The sequence below is a fragment of the Anser cygnoides genome, chromosome 7, assembly GCF_040182565.1.
Source record: "Anser cygnoides isolate HZ-2024a breed goose chromosome 7, Taihu_goose_T2T_genome, whole genome shotgun sequence".
NCBI lineage: Eukaryota > Metazoa > Chordata > Aves > Anseriformes > Anatidae > Anser > Anser cygnoides.
The window spans coordinates 37,530,894-37,557,908 of NC_089879.1; the positions used below are offsets into that span (position 1 = coordinate 37,530,894).

Below are 27,015 nucleotides of genomic sequence, written 5' to 3' on the forward strand. Positions count from 1 at the left end.
ATGTTTGAGTAGGGCATAGTGAATGTTACGGATCATGTACTGAACTTCAGCCTCTCAGTACAGGCATTGCAAAATGAAAAAAAAAACAAAACATTTAGTTGGCAGTGAAATGTTTAAAGGCGCTTTGAATGTGTTCTGTTTTTCTACTTTTACTTTTTATCTCTGCAGAAGGATGGGTTTCTCAGCAGGAAAGATACTTTTCTCCTTACAGCTTCTGTCCGTGCTGTGGATTGCTGTGCACCCCCAGGAAGGGCACTGTCTCTACCTTATTATTTAGGGTCAGAGTGTTAAAAAGGTTTCAGCGAGAAACCTTTCTTTCAGTGTGAAAGAAAAAAAAAAATAGTGCGTGTGGCATTTCATGCTCCCACAGGACTGTTCCTTGTCTTTCCTCGCAGAGTCTTCAGCAGCCTGGTTCTGCCTGAACGGAGCAGTGTTAACAAGCCTTTCTTCTCTTCCATTTCCCAAAGCTTTAAAACTGCAATTGGGGTGAAATGCTGTGGGCCTGGGGAGTTAGCAGCAAGCTGGTATATATCCAGCATCCTCTAACTGCTCTGTGGTAGATTCGGAGGGAGGAAGAAGGAATCCGTGATCCTGAGGGAGTGGTTAACAGCAGCACGCTCCGTCCTGTTAGCTAACTGTCCTGCTGCTGTTAGATACTGCTGCAACAAAGCTGGTCATTAGCTGCTGGAACAGATGATTTCTAGAGGATTATTTGCATTACACAATTTAATGCTCTTTAATAGCAAATTTTTAATTAAAAGGAGAGTCCTTTTGGAAGCAGCCTGAGCAGCTGCAGCTGAATTCCATGTGTTTAATGTAATTAGAGCAACAGCTGGGGTGGGAGCTGAGCACCCAGCTCCCAGGCAGCCACAGGTTGGCGGTGACTCCTCGCGGGATGGCTGTCTGGAGTGATGCGAGCTGTGCGGGAAGTGAACCAGCGCGCGGCCAGGCTCGGGGGCGGTGGGGCAGTTCCCAGCCCGGCTCACCGGCTGGTGAGCAGCTGGGGCACTGGGGTGTGGGTGGCAGCCATCTGCGGCTGCTCGCTCATCACTTGTGTTGCCACAGATGGTCGCACTCGGTTTGCAGCCTGCCAGGTCGTGTGGATTTGTATCTGTAGTTGCAGCATCTCCTGGCACAAGGAAGAAGGTGTTTGAAAGAGGGCATCAGGCAGCTTTTAGCCTCCGATTTTTGCTACTGCCATGCTCTGTCTTTTTGAAATATGCCCCTTGTGGTATCTTTCTTCCTCCCTTTCTCTGTGATACGGGCAAATGTCTGGCTGGAAACTGCTGCGAAGTGAAGCTGGGGCTGTTTCTAATGAGTGGCTGACCTTCTAATAGCATCCTTCAGTCCAGAAGATCCCAGAGCACTTTCAAGTTTGCACCACTAAGGCCATGTGAAAGAGTTAGAGCATTGCAATTACCATGGCCCAGGAGACAACCAGATATCTCTGTTGCCTTGTATTGGCTCTGCTGCAGGTACTGCAACAAAGGCAACTTAGTTTGAGAGCCCCTTAGTTTGCAAGCTGTTAAATAATAACAGCACAGTCTTTGGTGGTGCAGAGGTGGTTGGTCAATAGTGTGCTGTATTTTCTGATAACATCGAAATGCTTTACGCTCTAGGATCACTAGTGAACCTAGATTTAGCTTCAAAAGTCAAGGTGTCCTATCCAGGAGTGTTGTCCTTAAGAACAGGCAAAGACCGTTGGTGTATAGGAGCAAGCGTGTTTCAGCCCACATTACCTTTTCCTAAGCAGAGATGAACAATTGTGAAGAAAACAGGAATCACCCTGTGAAACTTTTTCTCTTTGTATTTTTGCCTTGTGCTGCAACTTGGGTAACTGCTTTGCTTGCAGAGTTTACTTGCAGCAGGTTGCCAGAAACCACGGTGCCCAAGGAAAGCCAGCCTGCCCCCCACTGCATCCCTTACTGGAGTCTGAACGTGGCTTATGGGAGAGCGCTCGTCCTGGGGGCTGGGGAGGCAGGCCCGAGCTGGCCTGCTGTTCTGGAGAGGAAAGTAAATGGTGATCATATTCAGCACACCAGGCAGAGCAAAGGGAAGATCTGGGTCACGTGAAGGCTAGCCATAATCTGATTGTGACCCTGATGTTAATTGGCCTTTGAAAAGTGACCCTTTAAAAATAAGATGCCAGTTGCCTTTCAATGTATTCTTATATTCCTGTTGTTTAGGTGAACCTCTGTAAAAACTGAAAGCTGTCTTCTGATTTCTTCATGATTTGCTTCAACTTTTGCATTCGCTGTCTTGCTTTGCGTGACTCAGCAGCGAATTGCGCTGGCTGTTAGGCTGGCACAGTTTGTTTTCAGGGAGCCTTTCCTCCTATCATCAGGTGCTTTGCATCATGCTGGGGCTTCAGGGAGCTGCAGCTGCCTGGACAGGGTCACTTAATTCAGGAAGGGACTGCAAAACATGGTATGACTGTTTCTCACTAAAATGCTTTGTTTTCTGTAGCTAATAGTATTGCTTATTGATGTGTTGTTGTTTTTTTTAAGTGTACGTGCATGAGGCTATTGAAGTACCTTATAGTATCAGCTTGAAGTTTTGTTCTCAAGGCAAGATTTCCAGGGAGACCCTGAAGACGGGGCAGAGAAAAAGTAATATTCACAGCATTCAAGCACTTAGGAAGTGCTTGAACTCCTGGTGCCCAGCTGCTGGGAGGGAGGTTCAGTGAGCGTAGCTTGTTTCCCTGAGCCACTCACTGTGGTATCAGGCTCTTTGAAATGCTCTGGGTTGCATTAGGGCGTCAGACCCACACACAAGGCAGAGAAAATGATTTGCATAGCTTATATTGGGCAGGGTTGAAAATGTGGGTTTCTGAGAAAGGGGATGGCTTGGTTTCCCAGTTTTTCTGTTGTTAGTTACTTTTTCCAAGAAGCCAGCTTTGTGGGTGATACTTTCTGTACTGGTAGTACCAGTTCACGTAGGATGAGAGCTGTAGTTTGCTGGTGTTGAGTCTGGAGAGGAGACAAAATGAAGCTCAAACCAGTCAGCTAGGCGTGTAGTGATGTGTGGCAGCTCTTCAACAGTGCAGCTACAGGTGTGCGTTTAAAGGAGGGGCAGTTTTAGGCAGCATTCTCATTACACAGGTGGAGTACCACTCTGGTACCAGCCTCAGGACTGTATCTGAAGAAAGTTTAGTGTCCTGCTAAAAAACCTTGAGTTGTCAAGATACCGTACTGAAATCTCTGCTTACTCAGAATGTATGTGCTTCTTGGAGATACTATCCAAGTGGTGATTGCTGCTTTCTACTGACTGACAGGCCCTTAGTCCCTGCTGGGATGGTTGCAGAAGATGTTTCTACCTAAGTCTGTAACTGATTCTGCTCCTTTGCTTAGCAGCTGTCCTGGCATTGCTTTCTAGTACTGTGGTTTTTATTTATAATTTCTGAAGTTATGCGTAAGACTTGAGTCTTACAGAGTTAATAATGTGCTTGGGGACTGTACAAGCCCTCTGTGCTTGGTGCAGATAGGGCTTATTTCTGTGCTCTAACTAAAACCTTGGGCAAAGTCTTTCACCATATCCTGTAACTGATTTAGAGCCTCGTTGTCTGACTTGCTTCTGTTTTCTTTCTTACCTTCTGCTTGTTTGTGCCTGCTAACCTGCATAGTAAGTGCTCTTTCTTCCACCAGAGACCTTTGACATGGGAACAGTCATAAGGTGACCCCGAGTGTGTGTGGTGTTGGCAGGGGCTGATTTTCTACATCTGTAAGAATTCCTGTGGTAACAGTGTTAGGCTGGGAAGGAAGCAAGGTTTGAATTGCTGTTTCTGGGCAATAGAATCAGCTAATAGAAATAATCTGCTTCATCCTCTGGTGAATAGGGTGAGGTCAGGTTCCTTTGGCAAGTACCGGGCTCCTTTGTAGTTTGGTTGCCTTTTGGGAGCCCCCGTGTTTCTGTTGTGCAACTTCCCTGTTGCTGGGACTCAAGGCTTTATGTGGAGTGTGCATTTGTCAAGCCTGCTGTGCTAGGAATAGACATCCCTGCTCCCTGACGAGAGCGAGAGAAGGGGTCTAGGATATTTCTGAGGAAAAGGATAGCTGGGTTAGGTTTTATTTATTTTTGATTAATCATTTTTTCTTATGGATAGTTGGTTTTCATGGCTAGTGTGGAAAGGCACCATGTGCTCTTGATGTGCCCCCACCAGGTATTGCTTTTGTCTCTTCCCATCAGCATTGGTGTGTAGTAGGTGTGGGCTGTGAGTGAAAGTCACAAGAGTTTTAGTATGTTCAGGCTTGTCTTAATCTTTCTCTACTCCCCTCATTGCCACCCCCTTCCACACTTAAAACCTGGTGTTTTGAGCTGCTGTTAATTATTCCTCTGCAGGTTGGTGGTGCCCGCTGCCATCTTTCCTATTGCTCTTCTTGTTTCCATTACTCGCCGAGCTTTGTTACCTCAGCACATTAAATCCTGGCAGATTTTGTTCAGCAGTGCTCAGGGCAGTGGTGAGGAAGCAGCTCCCTAGTTAAGTTAATGGCCGTCTCCTGCCCCAAGGCCCGCGCTCTTCTTCTGCGGTGCGGCCTTAGGGTGATGTACAGCCTTGGTACTGAGGAGCCAATAAATACAATTCTCTGTCCTCCTATCATGGTTCCACGCCTAACTACACAAACAGCGTCTGACTGACCTTGAAGGTTCTTTCTGCTGCCTCTGCCAGTCTTTGCCAGCTGAGTTGCTACTTCCTTCCTTTTTCAGAATGTGTCTGACAAAATCAGTTTCCTCAGGACAAAGAAGTAGCGCCAATCAGCTCGTTTGTGTTTTATTTTCTGATGTAACTTGCTGTCTGCATCTGTGTCAAAGTTGATAGCTCACTATTTCTCCTTCCTACCTGCAGACGTGCTTGCTGCTCCTCGTTCCTGGCCCCTGCTCTCAACCCGCTGGCAGCTGCCCTCCTCCTCTGTCAGGGTTTTGTCTGTGCTGCCTCCCGCAGGACTCGCCGTTTCTGGCAGCACTTTGCTGACCTTTCAGGTGCCAGAGGGAGGAAAACACTTTCTTGCATGCCAAGTATCACCTGATGTGACCTTATTAGCACATTCAGCTTTCCTTGAAGTTTCACCATCTGTTCCGTACTCCCTTTTCATAGTGTTCCTTCACAGACTTTTGACTGTGTCCTGGGCCTTAGCTCTTGCTTATGTGGCTGTCTCATGCATACATATCAAATAGTCTTGTGCATTGCAGTGAAAACCTCATGGCATTGGGGTGAAAACCTACCCTGCGCTGGAAATCCAAGTGCTTGTTTCAGCCACATTCCGTCTTGTTCCCTGTCCTGAATGGCCATCTTTTCTCCTAGGAAGGATCCTACTACTCTGTAGCTTTGTAATGCCGCCTTTGCCAGATTCTGCCAAGTGCTCAGGAGGCGAGTTTGTGTGCAAACACAAAGCTCAGTTGCGAAGAAGTTATTACAAAGTAGACTAAAACTGCTTATATGGTAGAGATGTTTATTTTAGTTATCTGTTTTGCTGAGAATTATTTAAGGAACTTAATTCTTAAAGGTACTGTGTCTCTGTTTTCATGCTGTGGGAGCAGTTGTACCTGAAACACCTGCTGTACTGTTCTCTAACTGTACGTGCTTGTTCGCAGCATTATGCCCCGTGGAATACTCCTCTCAAACCCCTACGGTTAGATGAAAAAGAAATGCTGAGAAGAGGAACTTGGTCAAGGGACCAGTAGAGATTTTGCAGATTAAGGATGGGAAAAACAGGAGCATACAGAAAAGTAGAATAAGGAAAGCAGGACCTTCTTTTAGGGAAGGTACTGGAAGTGGTCTCTGCACTCCTGTGATATGCTCAGTTCATGTGTGTTTGTGTGCATGTGGAAGAATGCCTTTGCAAAGGAGAGTTGCAAAGAGGATTAAAGGAGAGTGCTGAGAACAGTTGCAAAAGCTTTTCCTTATGAGATAGGAGCCTGTGCCAAGTGCTGGTTTGAAATGGTCCCAAGATGGTGCTGGTAGCAAACGTCACAGGCCGTAAGAGGTGCAGGCTGACCTCTTGATGCTGGCAGAGAGATAATCATCGTGTTAGGGAAAGCCAGGACAGGTCACCTGTGTTATATGTGGGAAAGAAGGGAAGACAAGGAAGGGATGCAAGGTACCATCAAAGCGACAGAGCACAATACCTGTCTTTTTCTTGTACAGATGAGAACAGTGATATACTTCTGTCAATAGTCACTTACAGGGTGTTGCAGGGGCTGAGACCCAGCCTAGGCTCAGCTAATTGTGTAAATCGATAGGGAAATCCTGTAAATGGAGTCATGTAAGTAACTCCTGTCCTAGGTGGGGAGTTGTGCTTTAGGGATAGAGTCAAATAGGATTGCTTGCTCGGGAGTCTGATGGGCAGGGCAAACAGTGATGTTTTCCAGCAGGGGAGAAAAAAAAAAGGAGGGGGGGTTAGCAATATGAGATTAAGAGCTCAGTTTTTCCTCTTGGGTTGGAATTAGTACCTGGAATTAGGCTAGAATAAGTCTAAAAACATCAAAGAAAGTGAGGTTTTGATTCAGACAGGAGGAAATGACACTGGAGGAGAAATGCATCTCTGCTGGCTGCATAGGTGCAATTATTATTGTTATCGCCTGCTTGTAACATGAGGGCTCCTGGGCTCTGTCCTCCTTCCGTCACAGTACCCAGGGACAGCAGTGCATCACAGGGGCAGCTCCTTCCTGGTGGTGAAAGGGGCAGGCAAGGGGAAAAGATAGAGGTTAATTTAGGGAATGGGAGCCAGAACTAGGAAGGGACAGGTAAGGAACCTGAGGGGGGTTGACATTTTAAGAAGGGGATTGTGATCAGATATGTCCGTGGTAACAAATGCATCGAAAAAAAACAGAAGGAAGACAGTCTGAATTTTGGGTAAGGGTTTGGAGTGTAAGTCAGAATGAAGTCAGGAAAAGGAAGTAAAGGGAAGGTGCTGGATTCATTGAGCTTTGCGGATGAAAGGCAGAAGGGAGATGGACAGCACTGACATGCAGCTAGGGTTGGAAATGTATTTTGATTCTGCTGGTATCTCTTTGTATTTTTTCTGTTTGGAGATTCTGAAAAGGAGCTGGGGAAATAAGAATGGGTGGGGAGAGACTGCAAAATACGTGCATGGAGGAAAGAGTGGGTAGATGTGAAAGGAGGGCTCTGAAGCGTTCAAATGCCTTTGACCATTCGCTCTTCTGAGTTTGTTTTGACGCTGGGAAGGGGTGGGTGTATGTGAAGGACACCCATCTGTTCCTTTGAGATAACAGAAGGAAATAGGTCACTAAGTGAGCACACAAAGTGAAGGACAGGGAGGATTAATAGGCTGATTGGCTTGAGGGAGAACTTAGTTCTGTGGCTAGGTTTGATTTGTAAAGTGTCATATTCGCTACCTGCTCAGTACATCTCCATTTCTTGGTTGTGTTTTTGCAGTTCGGCTCCATGACAGTATTTCAGAAGAAGGTTTCCATTACCTCGTCTTTGATCTGTAAGTGTCTTTCTTTGGCTTTGATGCTTCATCAACGACACAGACATGCAGATGGTTGACTAAGAGTGGAATAAAAAGCACCTGAATTAATATAATTCTCCTTTTCTCTTCCACAACCTTCACATAACTAGTCCACTTGACAAAAATCCATTTCCTGTGTGGCAGGGGAAAAAAAAAGCTCCTGGCAGCAGGTGCAAGTGTGGGATGGCAAAGGGCAGCTATCCTGTGCAGGGTGGCTACTTGTGACCCTGAGGCAGTCTGCAGGGATCAGAGGAGGACTCCTCTGCCCCAGCTTGGTGTTAAGAGCCCTGTAGAAGGGCATGGGCAATTTGGGTGCAGTGCATCCTCAGTGCCCGGTACGCTGCTGGTGCAATGATGGCCTGGGGGTCGCATGGATGTGCCACTGCTGGCTGTGGGGCTCTGCTCTGGTTCCCCAGTGCCACGGGTTGCTGCAGAGGCTGCTCGGGGCTGGCTGCAGCAGGGCTCCTGGGGAAAGGGCACGGGCAGGGAGGCAGCGTACAAACCATGCAGCCTCCTAGCCAGCCACAGCCAGGCTCTGTAACGTCCCTTCTTTTACACTGCAGGGTTACTGGTGGGGAGCTCTTTGAAGATATCGTTGCCAGAGAATACTACAGTGAAGCAGATGCCAGGTAAGACTGTTTCCAGACCCTTCTGTGTGTGTGCCATGTGTGTTGGCAAGCGGGATGAATTTCCTGACTGCTGTTGTGGATTGCTTTGTTCTGAAACTCTTGCTCCCTGTCTGGAAAAAGCAATTCCTCTTTCTGCTCTTAGCATAAACTATTGTCACCGGTCAGCCTGACTCACTGCAGCCTTCGCCCTTGCTGCCTGCAGATGCTGCTGTCTCGGTGTGCTCTTTGCTGGGAGACCTGTTGCTAGCGGCTTTGTCTGCCTCTGACCTTTCTGGTGGCTGGTGACAGTGTGTCCTTAGTGAGCAAATGCAGGGCAGAGCTGTCCTCTGGCTGTGTGAGAGCAGTGGCTGCTTGGCCTCTGCCTTCCCATGGCAGAGCTTCCAGTGATGTGCCACTGCTTTTGGGCACAGCCGTTTAATTTGTCTGTGATGTAATGGTTTATGGGGTGGGAGGGGAAAGAAGGTTTGAAGGCTATGGCTCTGTGAGAGCCCTCTCACGATAAGCTGATTGTTGCAGTAAAAAAAGGCATAATACATGCCTTTCTTTTTCAATATTAAAAAGATTTTAAGCTGTGCCCTTCTTTTTCTGAGTGTTCCCCCTCTCTTCTATGTGTGAGCTTCCTGAAATGGACTGTGCTTGTCCATGTGCTATTAATTCAGTGAGAGACTTGTGCAGCACAGCTGAGGGTGCCCCTGACCCATCTGTCTGTTGGAGCACCTGGAAACAGATCGGGGGTTAGGCAGCTCCTGTTCTGCTCTAGCGGGGCCTGGGAGTGGCCTGCTGCTGCTGTTTCACTTCTGCTTATTCTGTAGACATGATCTCATCCCCTGCTAACCCTTGCTGTAGTGGGAGTTAAGGGAGCCATGAGAGGATGGGGGTAGTGGGTGTTGCTGCAGGGTGAGTTTGGCAGACAGTACCGTGAAGAAGCTCGCCCTGAAGTGGTTAGCCCGGCAGGTCAGGTAGGAGCCGTGCTGCAGGGAACACAGCACGCCTTTCCTGACTGCAGGGCAGGAGAGAATATGGCCTGATGTGTTCGTGTGGGTGCTCCTGTGCAGTGTGGGGGTTCTTATTTGCTTTCCCTATGGCTGCTTATGGCCTCTTTCTTCTGGGCATTGCACAATGCTTTCAAATGAGGGGTTGTGCCGCGCACACTGCTGTGTGAGCCGTCTGCTGACGGTGAAGGCCCCTGTGCTCGGCTCCAGTGGAGCTTCTGGGAGAGAGGTCTGGAAGCCCTGTAGACATCTTCATTGGGGTGTAGGGGTGTTGTAGGCACAGCATCTGGAATAGATAGACAACCATTCAACCTGTACCACCTTGAAGATGGGAAGTTCTGAGGTTATCATCATCAGCCTTCCCCCTTGCCCCTCTTGCCAGTGCCTGTTCCCTAAAATGGTGAAGAGCTGGCAGAGACTGACACTTCTCAGGAAAATTTTGGCCAGGCTAAGGGAAAAGGAAGACTGTCTGTAGCTCTAAGAGCCTTCCTGGGGGTGCTCAGCCCTCTGACTTCCAGCTGGCCAGGTCTCGCAGTGACCACGAGATGACAGAGTGAAACTCCTCTGTTTCTCTCCCCATGCTGAGCTGAATTCCAGAGCAGGCTGGGAGAGCGAGGGAGCGAGCTCTGTGCCAATCCGCCGTGCTTGGCTCGCCTGGGACACCTCACACTTCTGCCATTTTTGGCCAGAAAATCTCTCTCGCTCATACTCAGCTGTTCTAATTATACATTTTTGTTTTGGGAGCAGGGAGATATGCATGGACTCCGACCCTGAGGGTTGGACTGCCAGCTCTGGAGGGGCGGGGGTAGCAAATACACAGTGCTGCACCTCCTCTCCTCTTTCTCCCCTCACCCTCCTCCCATCTTCTCCAGTAGCCAGTTTCCCTTCCCTGAAATATTTCCAATTGGTTCCCCTGAGTGGAGCAGAATTCGGTGAGGGACTGGTCCTGCAGCGCGGACACGAACCCAGGACAGACCCATCTGAGTTGCCCACGTCTGGGTGCTTACTGCCTAGTCGTGCAAGGTGCCCCAACCCTTGCTCCTTTCCACGTTCACCTAGGAGCTGGGTAAATTTTTAGCAGAATGGATGGTTTCACCCAGAAACTCTCCCAGGGGCGCGTTGTGCTGTTCCAACGCAACAGGTGTAAATTAGCGGGTTGCTTTTGTCCCTGCGGTTACAGCAAAGAGCAGCGGAGACATGAGTTTGCTGTGAGCCAGGGGAGCACTGCGCACTGCACTCAACGGGGGCCGAGTCTGCTTTTCAGATCACTAAGCCCTTAAGTGGGATCTGTACTTAAAAGGCACCCAGCAAGCAGGTGCGTGCACACATTGTGTATGTAAAGTGCTTGAGATGCTGCTCTGAAAGCTTTGCAAGCTGGCAGGCACCCAGGAGTCTTCATCCTGAACTTGCTGGAGAAGGCTGGTGCTTTCCAAAGTTTACTCTGCTTGGCCTGGCCCCGCTGGATGCTCCCTGCAGTGCTTGGGCCATGCTTGCCTGGTCTCAGCTGCTGTTTGCAGATATGCGGGTGCCTCACTGCTCCTCTGTGGGGTGGGCATTAGTGGCTGAAGAAAGAAGCGAGATGCTTACTGTGGTGGGGAGGAAAGAAAAGAGATGACGGGAGGTAGGAGAGAGGCTTGGAGAGGCTCAGTGGTCCTGCTGCAGCTAGGATATTTAGCATCCTGTTGCTGAGTGGAGCAAGGGGTGTCCAGCAGTGACAGTACTGAGCTGTAGCAGCCAGTGGGCATGATGAAGGGGTTCAGCCTGGGGTCTTGAACTCTCCCTGGTACGAATATAAAAGTTAAGGAAACGGTCTGGGATGAGATGCCAAGTTTGTCTGTGCATGTGTAACTCTGTGTCTCTCCCTTTATTTTGCAGCCACTGTATTCATCAGATACTGGAGAGTGTGAATCACATTCACCAGCATGATATCGTGCACAGGGACTTGAAGGTAATATTTTCTCCGTGCCACAGAGGCTGAGGAGATCAGCCAGGGGATCATTGGAAGAGGCAAGACAAGAATAGTGTGTTGCCAACTGGCAGGGCCTTGTCTCTTCTTTTTTTTTTTTTAATCCCCCCTCCACTAGAACTGGGCTCAGAAGTTCCTCAAGTACAATTTTCATTCCTTCAGATCTTTCTAGAGGGTGTACTGAATTCCCAAAGAAGTTTTCTGTCTTCATGAACTTTGTCAGCTCTCAGCCTTTCTGAGGCATCTGCAGGACGGGGTAGTTGTCATCTCTGGGAAGCAATAGGCTTTCAGAAAAATTTGGGTAGGATTCATTATAATGAAGGACACTTCCTAGTCGGCTGTTGAAGAGATCTCTGGAGACCTGGGGCACTCTCAGTTCAATCTGCCAGGATGAGTTTGTCTGCACAGAGCATGTATATTTTTATTCTGCACTGTTGCCAAACACATGCCATTGGGCTAGGACAGAGATGCACAACAAGAATTTTTCATGTCATATCTTTCTTCTCTCACCAGTAAAAGCTTTTAATCTAAAACCCAAGCTGCTGGCCAGTTAAAGGCTGTGTGAATCGGCCACTTGCCACATTCTGACACATTTATAGACCCACAGTCCCCACAGTGGAGTAGCTTAAACTCCCTTCCCACACGGTGCCAGCTGTACTGGGAGCTGGGCAGGCTCCAGAACGAGAGCTTTGTGTGGGGAGGTCTGCCTGCCCTGCAGCCCTCTCTGTCCAAAGTGGGAATGGTGATGACCACCGGCGGCCCAGTGAAATTAATGCAGGATGACACCTGCTAGTTGTGTTGGTTTGGGATTGTTACACAGTGTATAACAGAAAAGTATAAAAATATTTGGCCCAGAACAAGGTGAGCTCAGTGACAGTGTTCTCCCATGGCCTGGTCTGGTGAAAGGTGTCGCTGTCCGTGGCAGAAGGGTTGGAATGAGGTGATCTTTAAGGTCCCTTCCAACCCAAACCATTCCATAGAACTCCCAGCATTTTGATCTAGTAGACAGCGGTAAACCTGTAGCGGTTCTGGCAAACTCCCATGCAACACTGTTGGCTTTTTGATTTGGAGCACTGTGAAAAGGTGAAAGTGATCTACTGCAAAATGGCTGCTGTGAATTATAGCTGACACCTGCTTTTGAGAAAGGCAACCTCCAAGAGGCATTACTGCCCCAAGTTAGGGCCTCTGTGAAAATAGGTAATGTTTTCATTATGGACTGGTAAAAGATTTCCTTTGCATCCTGCTTTGATACACTATCTGTTTTGCTTCCCAGGTTTTGTTTGTGTGAAAGTTGTGAACCTGTTTAAACTTAACAGTTGATAGACACTCCTCACCGTACTTAACATGTTCTTTCTGTTGCTTGCTCCAATTCACAGAAGCTATCCAGGCCCGAGGAGTAGCCATTCCTTTTAGCAATAAATGATCCCATGCTCTTTATTTAATATTCTAGTTCTTTGCCAAAAGCTTGGCCTCTGGGATCAGCATGTAATAACTGCAGAGCTTGCTTCATGTGAAGTTGTCTCTTGCACCTCCCTCTCATAAGCTAGTCTTTTGGCTGTCATGCTCTTAAAGAACTTCAAATATTGAGCTGCCCATGGGGACCATAAAAAATTGGGGAATGCATTCACATCCTTACCAAAAAGTGTGTGAAACATGAGACGATCCATATGTTGGCAAATGTGCATGGATAAGCACCCTTAGCCTAAGGTGTTTGTAGCTGTATTTTAGAAGCAAATAGTGCTTAGCTAGCATAAGCCTGACCTAAACTGCAGTGTTTCAGGCCAAGCCCAGGTGTGATCTTAAGTTGGAAGGGATTTTCAGAATACTTCATTGGCCTTGTGCTTTAGGGACTTGTTTTCGCTGGCAGGTTTTCATCAACATAGTTTGCTTAACCCAATCTCTTCCACTTTCCATATGGTGAAAAGCAAGTGGCATCAAAATCTACTGAGACCCAGTTCCCCTTCCTTCCATGCTGCTTATGGCAAGGACTGTGGTGGGTAAGGCTGTCCTTTCCTTCAGAGCAGAAGCAGTGCACATGCCCAGGACTTTAGGGCAGGTAAATGAGTATAGCCTCTTGTTCCTGTCAGGCAGAACAGGGTGGGAGGGTTGCAGAGAGATGACAATAGTGAGCAGGCTGTGCAAAGAAAGACCTTCACCAAATTTGTAAAACTGACATGGAGTCCTGTTTCTGGATTTCTGGGCTTCCATCTGGCTAGGTTAAAAACTCAAGTTGATAGGAATTGCACAAATGATCGGAAGGGAACAGCATCAGAAATCCCATTTGTCCTTCTTTGTCTACAAGCTGGGTTTCCTGTTGAGCTGTGAGAGCCAACACCTTAAAAGCTTTGGGGTTTCAAAAGATCTGTTTTAACTAGCTGCTCTGGTGCTTCAGGGCAAGCTGCTTACTGTTGCAGTACAATTTTTGGATATGTGGTGAGCCTTCTGCTGAAGTCTTCCACTGAAACTCCACAATTATGATTCAAGTTGGGTCCATGGCAGGGGGATCCATGTCTGTTTCCCATTCCTGGCATATGAGAGAAGTGTCAGGCCACCTATAGTATAGGTGACAGTGGCAAGATAGCATATTTAACACTGCTGTAAATAACGACTTGTAGCATGAAAAAAACAGCTTACAAGAATACTCTGCTGTTTTCCTTTTGCCAATTTGAAGCTGAGTGTTTTTCTGTAAGTGATGAAAGCTACCGCCTAGCTAGATGATGCCTTTCTACATTACAGCTCTGTATTTGGCAGGCCTTATTAGCATCATATTTACTTTTCCAGTGCCTTGGGGATTTTGTAATATTCATGGGGAGAAACATCACTGTAGATTGTATCTGCTGCATCCCATTCTCTCCTCTCCCTCCTCCCCTCAAATTACTTTCTGCAAGGATGATAACAACAAATTTTGGGTCCTGTGTTGCAGGGACTGTACTGTCAGTGCCCTCTGGTGTCAGCATGTAATGCATGGGCTGGGCTGGGAGAGGCTCTGGCTCCTATAGAGGATTTTTGTTAGACTTGAGTATTTTCTGCAACTCTAGGTCAAGGCCATTTGTTACTGTTGTTCTGCCTTCATCTGAACAGCTTTAGTATGTGCCTTCTATCAGCAGATTGATTTTAATGATGTGAATACAGAGGTAGGAGGCTTTAATGAGGATATCAGTCTTTTGTTCTTACCCCTTTTTTTTCCTTTCTTCTCCCCAGCCTGAGAATTTGCTACTGGCAAGTAAATGTAAAGGTGCTGCTGTCAAACTGGCTGACTTCGGACTGGCTATAGAAGTGCAGGGAGAGCAGCAGGCCTGGTTTGGTAAGAACGTTTGAGGTTTCCCACTTCTACTCTCCCCCTTCCTGGAGGCTGGTTGAATCGCACCCTCCCTAAGTGTTTTCTCTTAGCTCCTCCAACACGCTTGCAGATATTTGGCATTGCTACTTTTCCCAGCATTCCAGCCTCTAGGTCCTTGGGCATGAACTTCGGTGCAATACAGGAAAGAATATGATAAAGACAGAAAAAAATGGTCTGTGTATTCCTCCATTTTTCTTGTCAGTGTTCAGTAGATATTAGTGTCAGAGATGAATGCAGTTGCTAAGTTTAGACACTGATCCAAACTTTCCTGCTACTTAGGAGTGTAGAGATCTGGAATTTTGTTTGGTCATTTTACAGAAATGCACTTGAACTGGCTTTCTCAGGCACGTTTGGATCCGGCTGTATCCATGTCTAGGTAAAACACAATTAGAAACAAGACCACCTCAGGCTTAACGTTAGCTCTGAGACTCTGCACTGCTATAGAGATTCTGGAGAGATGGTGGCTACTCTTGGTCTGCCCGCACCATTTGGGAACGGGATGCGTTCCATCAGTGTTGTAGCGCTTTCACACTCCAAGCCATTAAATGTAACAGTGATACGAAGCATGAGAGAGGTATAGCATACAGGTTTGTGTCCAGCTGGCTGACATGGTTCCTCCTTGTTTTCCATTCTTCCTGCAATACATAGACACTCACCCTCATCTATTTTTCTTTACATTTTTTCCCCTTTTTTGTCCCTTTCTGTTGGTCTACCTAGATGTAGCTTTAGGAAATGTGGGTTAGGGATGGTGGGTTTTAAAATTTGTTGGTTACCATTAGTGGATTTTGTCATATGTCAAGATACCTCTTCTGCTTGAGGGCTGTACTTCATGTCATTCCTTTCCTGGCAGGGTTTGCTGGCACTCCAGGCTACCTCTCCCCTGAAGTCTTAAGAAAAGATCCATATGGAAAACCAGTGGATATATGGGCATGTGGTAAGATTCTGTCAAAACATTTTACGCTTAATTGACACCTTTTCATGTAGAGGAGCAACTCCTTACAGCCTATTGCTGGGAGGGTGTGCAGTGCTGCTTCTTGTTGGGTGGAGAGATGAAGATGCTTGAGAATAAGCACCCTGTGTAGATGGAGTTAATACTGGAGCCTGCACTCATTTGATTCTGGCTCCTAATTCTTTCTTCAGGCCATCCATCAGCTGTGTGAGACTCAAGAGATAGCACTGTTCTGTGCTTTGCAGAGTCAGTTGTTTAGGCCACTGCAGCAATTTCCTATTACACTAACTGTGTAGAAAATGAAATAGTGAAAAGAGCTGTAAACGTATCTGAGACTGATAAGTTTAGAGAGATGTGATATCAGTGTTGCCTGACATGGAATAAACGGTTCTCTGCAGGCTGGGAGTGTTAGTTTTGTCAATGACATTTGTCCCAAGACCATGCACAGCAAGTGTCTAAAAACTGATTCCTTCCTAAAAAGTCCCTTGCTGCACAGCAACCCCAGGGGATGTGCCTTCATTTATCCTGAGAGCAGCTGGGAGCTGTGGCTCACCAGCCGTGGTAGCAGGGGAGGAGGGTAGAAGTACACGATGTACCTTGTTCTAGCTCCTGGCAGCTGGGGTTAAGAACTAAACACGTAGTGCCGGGATGAGGTTCAGCAGAGGAGAGCTTTGTACTGTCTTTTAGTACCTCGGAAAACTAAATATGATGGCAAAAAATGCTACAGAGCAGTGATTGCCTTGGGGACTGTCAAGAGGGAAGGTAGATGGGCTGAAGGTGTAATTGGCATATTAGCCTAACCATAGTGTATCTGTGTCTCTCCCTCGCAGGAGTGATTCTGTACATATTACTAGTGGGGTACCCTCCCTTTTGGGATGAAGATCAGCACAAACTCTATCAGCAGATCAAAGCCGGAGCCTATGACGTAAGGGCACTTTCTTGCTGAGTACCTGCATGGGTGTAGAAGCCATCCAAAACATGGCCTTGTCTTGGCGTCCAGCAGCAGGCCCCAAGCTGCTGTGCAAAATGATGTTTGGCGTGTTCACACACCTCGTCTTCACTGCCTGGAATATGGTCCCGTTTGGGACTACTGAAAGGGTCCGTGGACAGCGTCGCAGTGGGCACTGAGACGTTGTTCGTTAGGGAAATGCAGAGCTTGAAATGCAGATGGTGGGCAATGGTGTCTTCTACTGTGTTTAGCCACAGTAACATAGCCATATGCTAACACTTTAAGGGAAACAGAGGGAAGGTGGAACAAAAAATGCTCTTTATCAAGGCCTGATTAAAATTGTAAGGAACTGTTCTGAAGAACTTATTCCAGCAGTGGGAAGTGTGGAACCCAGTGAGGTGGCTTTGCATGGTGGGAGCCTTTGGGAGGGATGGCTGTGGTGGGGTCAGTGTGGTGGGTTGGAGGCTCTGGTCAAAAGCCAAGTATTTCCTGAAACAACTTCCTGAAACCATTCTCAGAGAATGGCAAGACTGAGGTGACTGAATGAGGGGAGTAGCAAGGAGATGGGTACTAGGGAGCAAAGGTTATGCGCAATATGGTCTAGGTACAACAGTTTGAAAGTCTGCCGTGAGTTCTTCTGAGTGAAGAGAGGCTTGGGAGGGAAAAAGGAATTCCTGGAAATCTTAGCTTACAGCCTGTAGATGTGAGTGTTAAGCGGAAGTTGGGGAGTTCATTTTGTGGGCTGCCTTGGGGTTTGTGGGGAGAAGGGGCTGAGGTTCTGCTGGACCTTGACTACCTCCCAGCTTCTTTGCCTGAGACCATGAGAATGGCTGTACTGGTGAGAACAAAGGTCTGCCTGACCCCGTGTCCTGGCTCAGTGTCTTCCTGAGTGAAAGGAAAGTGATGTCTTTGTATTTGATAGCCTTAAATAAACTTGTGTTCTTCTCTTGCCTTCCTGCCCCTCTCGTTCCTGTGTTCTTTCTGTGTTGCTTGTTCTTGTTTGAAGTGTTTTTGCACTAATGATATTGATGGGGATTTTCAAAGCACTTCAGGGGTTAAATAGCCATTTTTTTTTCTGTAAGCCATGAGGAGTGAAGTGCTGGATCCCTGTGCTTCCAATACTTCATCTACCTTTTGGATTCTTGCCTATAATGAATAAACTACAGTAGGTTCTTCCCCTGTTTGCGTGTCAGAAAACAGCTCAAGTTTTACTGGTGCCCGTGCCCCTGGTGTCCTTACCCCAGCACTGGACTCTTCTGTTGTTGTCTCTTGCCCATAGAGGAAGTGACAATTGTATATTGGACCTTGTGCTGTAGGATAGGGATTTTTCAAGGCATTGCTATGAATATTTCCAAGTTAGTGTGTGTGCGGGAAAGTATTGTGGCTGAAAGCTCAGTATTGTCATTTCTCAGTAGCCCCCTTCAGTGTTTGCAGAACAAATTGTATAATGCTTTGCTGCTGTCTGAGAACGCAGGAGTGAGATGACTGAACATGATGGCTGTATTTTCATGACCCAATGGAATGAAGTATAAAATACAGGAGAAAGATGGGATAAACTCTTTCTAAATGTTGTAATACTATAAGGAAGCACTCTCAAGGTAGATCAGTCTTCTCCCCTCGTAAAGACAGGGGACTATTAACCCAACAGCAGATTTTTCTTTGTGGTCTTAAGTTCACCTGTGATTGTGCAGTTGGTTCATAGCAGCAAGACACGCTACATTTAGTATTGGCATGCTGCTATCTGTACCACATGCAAGCATCTGGAGGATGGCATAAGTATCTCATCATTACTGGAATTACAGGAGAGAGCAGTTAACCCCTTGTGGATGATGAGCAGCTGAAATACTTGAGATTCTTTTCTTTGTTTCCATGCTTCTGTGCTCTCCTCCCCCATTGCATCTCTCTTGCTCCCCAAGTAATGTTTTCTGGTATAGTAGATGCTTGCAAACAAATTGCTGGTGCATTGCTGCACCTAGGTGACTGGTATTGTTCCAGTATGTTGTGTTTTGTGGCAGGGGAGGCATACCTGATGGGAGTCCTGTGTCAGTGGTTATTGCTTTTCACAAGGTTTTGCTGTTGTGTTTATGATTTTGCATATGCTGTTATAGCTTCTGAGCACGATGGAGGAAAAGCAAGGTGGGGTATAAAAGGTAGTACTTGTGTTTATGTCAGAACTCTGTTTAAAAGGTTTATGAATTTACCTTGACTGCTGAGTATGAAAGAAGTTCAAAGGTGTGAGTGATTCCTAAAAGGCTTTTTAAGCTGTTAATTTTCCTGCCTGTCTCTGGTGAATGGTACGGGTGTGTCCTGCTGTCTAGTACCATTCATTTGCTGGATTCTGTATAATTTTATTCAACATGGGTTTTCCCAAAAATGTATAGTTTTCTGCAAAGATGTTAGCTCTGATATTAAAAGGGCAAAAGCTGGAGTTCAGCTTTGTAGGAGGGAGAATTTCTTTTGCCTGTAGGAGAAGATACTTCTAGTTCATCATCTCTTCCTTCTTACTCTTTCAGTTCCCATCACCTGAGTGGGACACTGTGACTCCTGAAGCAAAGAATTTGATCAACCAGATGCTGACGATAAACCCAGCAAAGCGCATCACAGCTGACCAGGCTCTCAAACATCCATGGGTCTGCGTAAGTGTTTTTCTCTATTACAGATTGATTTGTGGTTTACTCTGAACTGACATGCCAAGAAGACTTAGCTGCAGAGGAGCCCAGAATATTTTAAATCTTTCAGATTGTGATTTTCAGAGGCTGACCTTCAGCAAGCCAACTTTGTCATGCTGTGGTGCTTTTATTGCCACTGTAGGGGAGAAAAAATGCCATCTCCTTTGAAAAGTTTGGTGAATGTCCACAGTTTGTTTTTTTTTTCCACGTCTCCTGTTCCAATACATATCATCCTAAAACATCAGATGGAGTTTGGCAGCAGATAGAATATTTTAGGAGTCTTTTCTTCATCTCTACTTCAGCTTATTGCATTGCATCTTTGCAGTGTTGGAATGTTTCCACCATGATGCAGCTTAACTGGCTGTAAACCTGAAAGCAGCAAAACCTCTTTTGCTGTTCTTCCCATATAGACTTTGCATTGCCAGACCCTACGCAGGGGTATTTTTCTTTTTTTGTGAAGTTGGCAAGGAAATCCCAGAATGCAGCAGAGAGCAGGTGTAGGGAAGGGCAGCAGCAGCACTCTTTTATCTCTGCAGGAGGAAATAGTTCCACCTAAGTCTAACCAGATGCTCTTGTAATACCATAGCATACTTCTGCTTTCTAGGATGTGTCTATGTTGCTTAACTCATTTGTTCTTGAGAAATTGTGGCATTTTTTTTCCTTTCACCACAAAACACATTAGCAATTTAACCTTATTTACATGAACATCTGTGTAACAGTAGTGTAGTGTGAGCTGTCAAGTGGCAAGTTACTTGGAAGTCAAAACTTTATGCTGAGACTTTGTGCATCTCTGAGGTTTTTTCCCTGCTATGCATGCTTTTAATTAATAGTGGTTCCTTTATATTTAACTTTTGTCCCAATGCCTGTAACCAAATCTGTGTGTATTATAACTCACTCCTGATTGTAACGTAATACATAATGGTTTAAGAGAGGCTTTCTTTCTGTTGAGTTATGGGGAGTTTGAATTCACTTCATAGCCATTCCAGTCTCTCACCCAAACTGCCTGTTGTTAAGTCTGCTGTTTCTGTGTGCCCTGCAGCTTCCATATACACAACGTAGATGTTCTTACTGGAGATGTATTGCTCCTCTGAAGTAAAGGAGGTGGCAAGTCTTAACATTTTATCTGAATCACCGAGCTTCTTGGTATCTCTGAACTTCTGAAGTGTGTGTCCTGACTCTCTTAAGGCAGAGTTGAACAACTGGGCACCTATGTCACTCCAAAGGAGGCTGGATGAACAGTGACCATTGAAGTTGTTAAAGAGGACAGTTTAGCTACCTTCTCCCTCCACACTAAGGTGTATGCTGCAGCAGCTGACTAGCTTCCAAGTCAGGATGGAAGAGATTTCCCATGGAACTAGCTAATCTGAGTGTTGTTTACAGTTCTTTTGGGTACTGCAGATTTTCTTCCAAGCAGGAGAAAGGTAACGGTTGGTTTGTACAGTCAGATCTGCCAAGTTAGTCATTCTTCCACTGTCCTTGCAAAGGGAATACAGGCTTACAGCTCTGTGCAAGAGCAACAGCTCCTTTGGCATTAGTCTCTGGTTTTCTCATGTGCTCTAAATGACTGTCAACACTTCTGGGAAGTTCTCTTTTTGCAGCTGATGGTATCCCAGTCTACTGTGGGTGACAGGTGTGCATCACTGGCCAGGGGTTGTGCTCAGGTTTTTGCATTGGTGCAATAGATCCATGTTGTTATTCCTCTTAAACACTGAAAATCTGTGTATGCTAATCTGATGCAAAGATGCTAAGGCCTCTGCTAGTCAAGCACTTAAATTCAGGGAACTGTCAGGATGGCTGCCGCTCACTAGTATTTACTTACTGCTTGGAATTTTCCCTTAAAGGTTGTTACTAATACAATCTACATCTTTTTCTGTAGAGCCTCCACCTCAGTCCCTCCTAGGTATGCTGTTGGTTTGACTTGTCATATCAATATTTTGACCCGTTCATGTGTCAGAGAGACAGGGAGTGCTGATACTCATCTGTACTTGTAATAACCATCCTGACTTTAACACTTCTTGCTCTTTTGTGGTATTCGTAAGTTAAGAACTAGCTGCAGTGTTTTGCAGCCATGCAGTGGTGGGAGGATCAGCCGTGTCAGTTTGTGTGTTTTGGCTATGTGCAGGTGGAGAGAACTCCCCTGGCTGATTTGGTTAGGGTAAGCTGCTGATTTTCTTCTGTTCTTGTTTTTCAGCAACGATCCACTGTCGCTTCAATGATGCACAGGCAGGAGACTGTGGAATGCTTGAGGAAGTTCAATGCTAGAAGGAAGCTGAAGGTAAGAATGTTAGTTTATAGGTGTCTTTTGTTCTTAATTATTTGAATTTGAGCTAAATGCATTCCTAGCAACAATATTTTCTATGATTAACTCAATAGTGGTACTATTGGTAACCATTTGTGGTACTCCAGTACAGGGTATAAAAGAACTGTATTGAGGAGCTGTGTAGTTTCTTTCTCTGAGGTGGTAAGTTTACCCTGCCTCTTCTGCTGTATAATCACCTTTCTTGCTTTCCTGCAAGAGAATTGAAGGAGAACAACTTTTGAATTTGGGGGACTTTGAATTCTGATCACTTACTCTCTTCCTCTTAGTATATCAGATGCATGTAGCTACAGGAAAGCCTCTGGATTGTGTATGGAGCAGCTATTTGTTATTTGAAAACTAGGAAGCAATGGTATTTCTAAACACCATTCTTGGTGACATTTTATATGTATAAGTATATCTTATACTATATCCTGCCCAGCCTCTGGGCCCCTTGAAAGGCCGGACTCTGAGTGGTCCTATGACAGGTCTAACAGCCACAAGCTGGATATGCTAGGTCTTTCCAGGGCAGCATTGGGATGCCTCTGCTTTGTTACCTAATTCCCTCTGTTCTTCACAGATAGCCTAGCCTTTTCTGCAGTGAGTGGCACGGTTTGTTATCCCTGCTTTCTCTTCCTCACAGGGCGCAATCCTCACAACGATGCTTGTGTCTCGGAATTTTTCAGGTAAGATTTTACTGTTCCCATCCTCTCCCTGGTTTTGTTTTGTGTGAGCTGTAGGATGTTTTAACCTGTCTGGGATCAACTAGGAGAGGAGTAAGCATGCTCAAAACTCATTATGGAGTAATGGTGGTCACATTGTCTTGGCTGGTGATCAGTGTGAAAAAGAGAGTTTTATTTTTGAGGAGCATCACATGGAGCTGTAGTCTGGCACAAGAGAGAAGCAAAGTCAGCTGTTATGATATTTTGTAATTTGGGGAAAATTCTAGCTGGCATTTGTTAGTTTTCCTGTCTGAAACCAGGAGTCAGGAACTCTGACTCGGTAGCAATGGTTTCTTTAGACCTGACGTGTGGAGACAGCGCAAATAGAAATGTTGCTGGAGGGGGCAGGAGCTATTTGAGTATTGTATTACTTTGACTCGACAAAAATGGGTCTGAAGCATCCAACTATTAGAATTTTCCTTCTTGGAGTTTCAGAAGTGGTTTTCATCCTTTCAAGCTTAATAACTGGCAGTCTGGCTCCCACCCAACTGCATTACGTAGTGCACTTACTGAAGACGCAAATCTCAACATGCAAATCAGTGCTTTTTGGAAGATGGTTGTCTTGGCTCAGCACATTTGTGGTGCACTCTTATCTGTGTTCATTTCCATTTGGGTGGAAAACCTTTATTTGCAAGTGCTTTTGGTTTATGGGATTGTCTGCCTTCTTTGCCCTCACTGCCATTACTTTCTCTTTTAAAAAGGATGATTATTGAATCCATGAGTCAGATTTTTATTGCACCTGAATCCAGTTACTTTCAAGTGCAAGTCTGCTCTATGCATTTTAAGTGATGATGAATGAAAAGGAAGCATATTAATTTCATCTGCCTGTTTACTAATGGTGGAAACCAATCCTTACATTGTGTGATGTTACAATAAATATCTGAGTGGAATGCAAACCTCTGTGAAATCATCATTCCAGCATTCAAAGGGCACATTTATGCATGTAGTCTTTTGTGAAATCAAGGCTATGTTTTTAACCTCCTATATGGATTCAGGTGATTTCAGTGGTGGTTTTCAAATAAAATTACAGAATGTGAAATCAAGCTACAGTTAAGGAAGAGCCTTTAATAACTTCAGAGTTGTTTTTCCTTGCTTCTTGCTTGAAATTGAACCTGTGTGAAATTGAACCTACCTGACCAATATGTTAGGACACACTGTGCAAAAAGTACATGTGACTACAGTCATTCATTTCCCCTTCACTGTATTTCTGATTGATTCTGTCCTTGCAATCGAAACACTTTCTCCATTCACTTGTCCCAGGACTACGTTATGACAGGACATGAAAATTATACATTGTTTTCTGAGAAGGATTTTGAAAGAACAGCTGGAAATGCAGAATTGCAGGGCTTCAGCAGAAACTTATAAATCATTCTTTTGGGTTTTCTGCTGGTATGACCAATCTGATCTGTTCACACAGCTAGTTTTTACTTCACTTAATGATTCTGAAGTAGTTTATTTTTTAAACAGCAGTTTTAGGTTCATTTTTAGTCTACGAATGTCACTTCTAACGTAACTGCAGAAGTGCTTGGGTAAGACAATCTCCTGCGGCCCAGATTTTGAGTATGTGAAATGCCTGAGAGAAGGGTTCTCCTTAATGGTGTGTGACCTATGCAGCCACTTATTCCCTGAGCTAGTATTAAGGAAGAAAAGGCTTGCTCTGCCTTGCTCATTTTTTTGTCTCAAGGGCTGAAGCTGTTGGATCCCCTTCAGTTAACAGCTGAAGAAAAGGAAATCCTAGGTGTTCTGTAGTGAGTTCTGCTGAGTTCTCTGTATGACAGAGTTCTGCTTTGAGTATAAGCTCTGATCCCAGGTAATGAGATGCTCTGAAAAACTGTCCAGAAAGAAATATGAATTCCGATGCAAAGCATTCACAGCATCTGTGGGTAGTAGCTATTCTTAATATCTTGATGTCTTTTGGAAATGGAGAGAGCAGCTTCATCTTGTTTTCTTTGCATGACTGTGTGTAACATAACCTTGATTATTATTGTTTTTTTCTTTATTTGCTTGGATTTCTTAATTGCTGCAGTTGAAATACATAAATCTGATGGAACTGAAGAGTAATGGCACTAACTCAAAGTCAAAAGTAGAACATCCATGTGGGAGCTTGGGGTAGAGCTCAGACTTTTACAATCATGACAGGTCATCTAACTGCACTTGAGAAGCCCTGAAGCAGTACTTAATTCTTTCCCTAAAGATCTTGAGGGGTTTTGATTTCTCTAATTGAGTGACATTGTTTTGTGGGCCTCCTAAAAGCTACATTCCCAGCAGGCAGGGACCTGGATCTATGAAGAGAAGCTTTTTCCTGTCTGCGGATGAGATCTTCTAAAACTTCACAGATGTTTTGAGCCAAGAGGAAAATGAAGGCTCATGTGACTCTGGTATTGATTAATTAGGTGAGGTAGTACTAACTGCAGGAAATAGGAGAAATCCTCTTAAGTCCTGTTATCATTGCTATCTCCTCTGTCAAACATCTTGTGCCAAGGAGTTCATTCATTTGACAGTGTGGTTTTAACTTGTGCTTAAAGGGTCTGTAGCACTGCTTTTTTTCCATCAAAATATCTTTTGAAAAACAACAAAGTTTGTTTTGTGAGTAATCTGTTGCTTGCTAGATTCCTTTTGTTGGGTCAGCTCCTAAAGGGTAAAGGAATGTGATCTGGCTCCTTTCCCCAGTTACAGTATTTTCAACAATTAATATTGGCTATTTGTGGTTCTTAAAACATTGTCTCATATCAGCTGTAGGCTATTTATTAAAAGCAGATACAGTTGCATTACTTTCAATGTAAGTCAGGAAGCTGAGGTTCTAATAAGGTTTGTAACTCCTGTCCGCTCTGTGGTAGGTATTCACTCTGCTGAGAGAGCGTTGCAGGATAAACTTCAATTACGGGATCTTTGGAGTCACATCAGGGTATGCACATGCTGATTTGGGTGATCACTTGTGACTTTTGATGTTCAGATGATCCAAGCAAGTATTGATGTGACCTGATCTGCATTTGCTTAGAGAATACAAAAGTATACTCGATAAATCAATTGATTAGATCATAGGCAAGTAACTCCTAAATCATCTTCTGAGAAGTAAACAAATTTATTGCTAGGAGAAAACTGGCACGGTTTTCAGAGATCCCAGATAGCTGTAGTCTCTGGGGGAGCCTGGATTTATCTATGTAGATGAAATTCTGTAAGAGCCTACTCCAAACTTAGTTCAAGGTTGGAAAATTTTGGTTTTTGTCTTAGAAACACACATCTTCACGAAGTACTGAGAAATGGCTTTTCTCTGTAAGACTTAAGGCGGACTGCATGAAATTCTTAACACTATTTTCCAGACTCTGGATTGCAACTGTTAATTTAGAGAGGAGTTGTTCCACAAACTTTCAAGCTGCATGAAATTCACTTGTCTCAAGTGTTCCAGTGCAAGTCATGTGTGCTACCCCATGTTCAAAATAAAACCTAAGGCAATTAAGCCTTATGCCTGAAACCTCTGACTGATGCTGAGGTTTGTCTTTCTTTTTTTTTTTTCTTTTGGGAGTTGTCAATGCTCGCTGAAGACAATTTTGTGAGGCAGCTTGTGACAATAACTGAAATTCATTACATGTATCTGTAGATCCTTATTGACTTTTCAATACGAAGTTTTAGGTTTTTTACTAGTTGAATGAGGTTGAGAGAGGCTGGAGGCAGATGCAGGGAGCAGAGTGCTTTCTACCTAAGGAAAGAAGGGCTGAAAATGCTTGTGCCTGATTGGCGTAACCTGTGCAGAGATGTTTCTGAGCTGACTAAAGAGCAAGAAGAAGGAAATAATACAATTAATGAAGTGGCACTGAAATATTTCACTATCTTGTTATACCAGAAGTGTTTGTAAGGCCAAGTTTTTGCTGGTGTGTGTACATACATATTTATATTCAGATTGAAGTTTGGTCTCTTTCCTTTAATCAAAGTATATTTAAAATTGTGCAGGTAGTATATTTGCAGTTTCTGCTGTGTTGTGTTAGTTGTGTAAATATGCATTCAGGACCAGAAATTTATATTACCTGACTGGTGTAAACACTAACCTCTTGGTGTGAATTCCGAGGATGAAAAGATGGAGGAGCAGTTTATCAAGAAATTTCCAGAGACATTTGAATAAATGAGTACGAGAGCAGTGGGACCTACATTTCCCAAGCAGAAGATGAGGTCACATTTAATGAAAAATTAAGTTGTCTTCAGTCACTTCTTTGTCTGTTAAATTGCTTAAGAAATAGTCAGGGATTTCAGAGAGTGATGCACAGCTACTGCAGCGTGGGCCTGTTGAAGTAATGTACTTCAGTAAGTAAACTTAGGTTTTGCAACTTCCCAGAATCACATGGATTTTATGTTGCATTTAAGTGTTTATCACTATGGCCTGAGAGTGTACTACATCATCAGAAATGGATTTAAATGATTCCCTTTACTTCCATTCTCCTCTACCTGAGGTTCACAAGAATTCTGTGAATATCTTCTCTTGTTGTGTTTGCCCTTTACCTTTTCATTTCTTGGCTTGTGAGGAAAAGATTTTGTAATGCTGTGAGGGTGGTGCTCTTGTGGTTTTTATCAGCTCTTGAATTTGGGATGGACTGGAGCATTAAGTCTCCAGGGTCTAAAATGGATGTTCAGAGCATCTTGACCCTTTAAGTCTGTTATGTAAATGGCTGTACTTGAGGATAAAGTTTATCCTGTTGCAGAGATCTGGCAGATTTTTTTTTGATTTTCCTCCTGTAACTGCTGATGCTCCTGGATGGGGTCACAGTTTGCGAGTAGAGCATTGAAACAGATGAGCTCTGAAGACTCATTTCAGAGTTGGTCTTTCTGAGATTCTGATAGTGGGAGCTTTTTTGCCTAATTAGATGTGCAATAGATGGGATGGGTGTCCCTCTGCTACCAGAATAGATTTCATGGTTGACTTGTGTGGTCTTCCAGCACTCTATCTGTTAGAAGGATTAGCAGAATGCTAATTAGATTAGCTCCTGAAGTCTCGTGCAGTTTTGACGAAAAGTGGGGAAAGAGGGGGAGAGAGAGAGAGAGAGA

The 27,015-nt window shown here is 44.9% G+C and overlaps 1 protein-coding gene across 13 annotated transcripts in view; it reads left to right on the top strand.

Moving 5' to 3' along the window:
* Nucleotides 1–27,015, top strand: part of CAMK2G (calcium/calmodulin dependent protein kinase II gamma) — a 110,809-nt gene that overhangs the window by 57,398 nt on the left and 26,396 nt on the right. For all 13 annotated transcript variants that reach the window (XM_048060008.2, XM_013176458.3, XM_048060009.2 and 10 more), the window contains 9 exons: nt 7,394–7,448; nt 8,033–8,098; nt 10,966–11,038; nt 14,258–14,360; nt 15,247–15,330; nt 16,176–16,270; nt 18,808–18,930; nt 21,155–21,238; nt 21,903–21,945. In XM_048060008.2, coding sequence (XP_047915965.1) covers nt 7,394–7,448; nt 8,033–8,098; nt 10,966–11,038; nt 14,258–14,360; nt 15,247–15,330; nt 16,176–16,270; nt 18,808–18,930; nt 21,155–21,238; nt 21,903–21,945 — 726 coding nt within the window. The remainder of the gene's footprint in view (nt 1–7,393; nt 7,449–8,032; nt 8,099–10,965; nt 11,039–14,257; nt 14,361–15,246; nt 15,331–16,175; nt 16,271–18,807; nt 18,931–21,154; nt 21,239–21,902; nt 21,946–27,015) is intronic.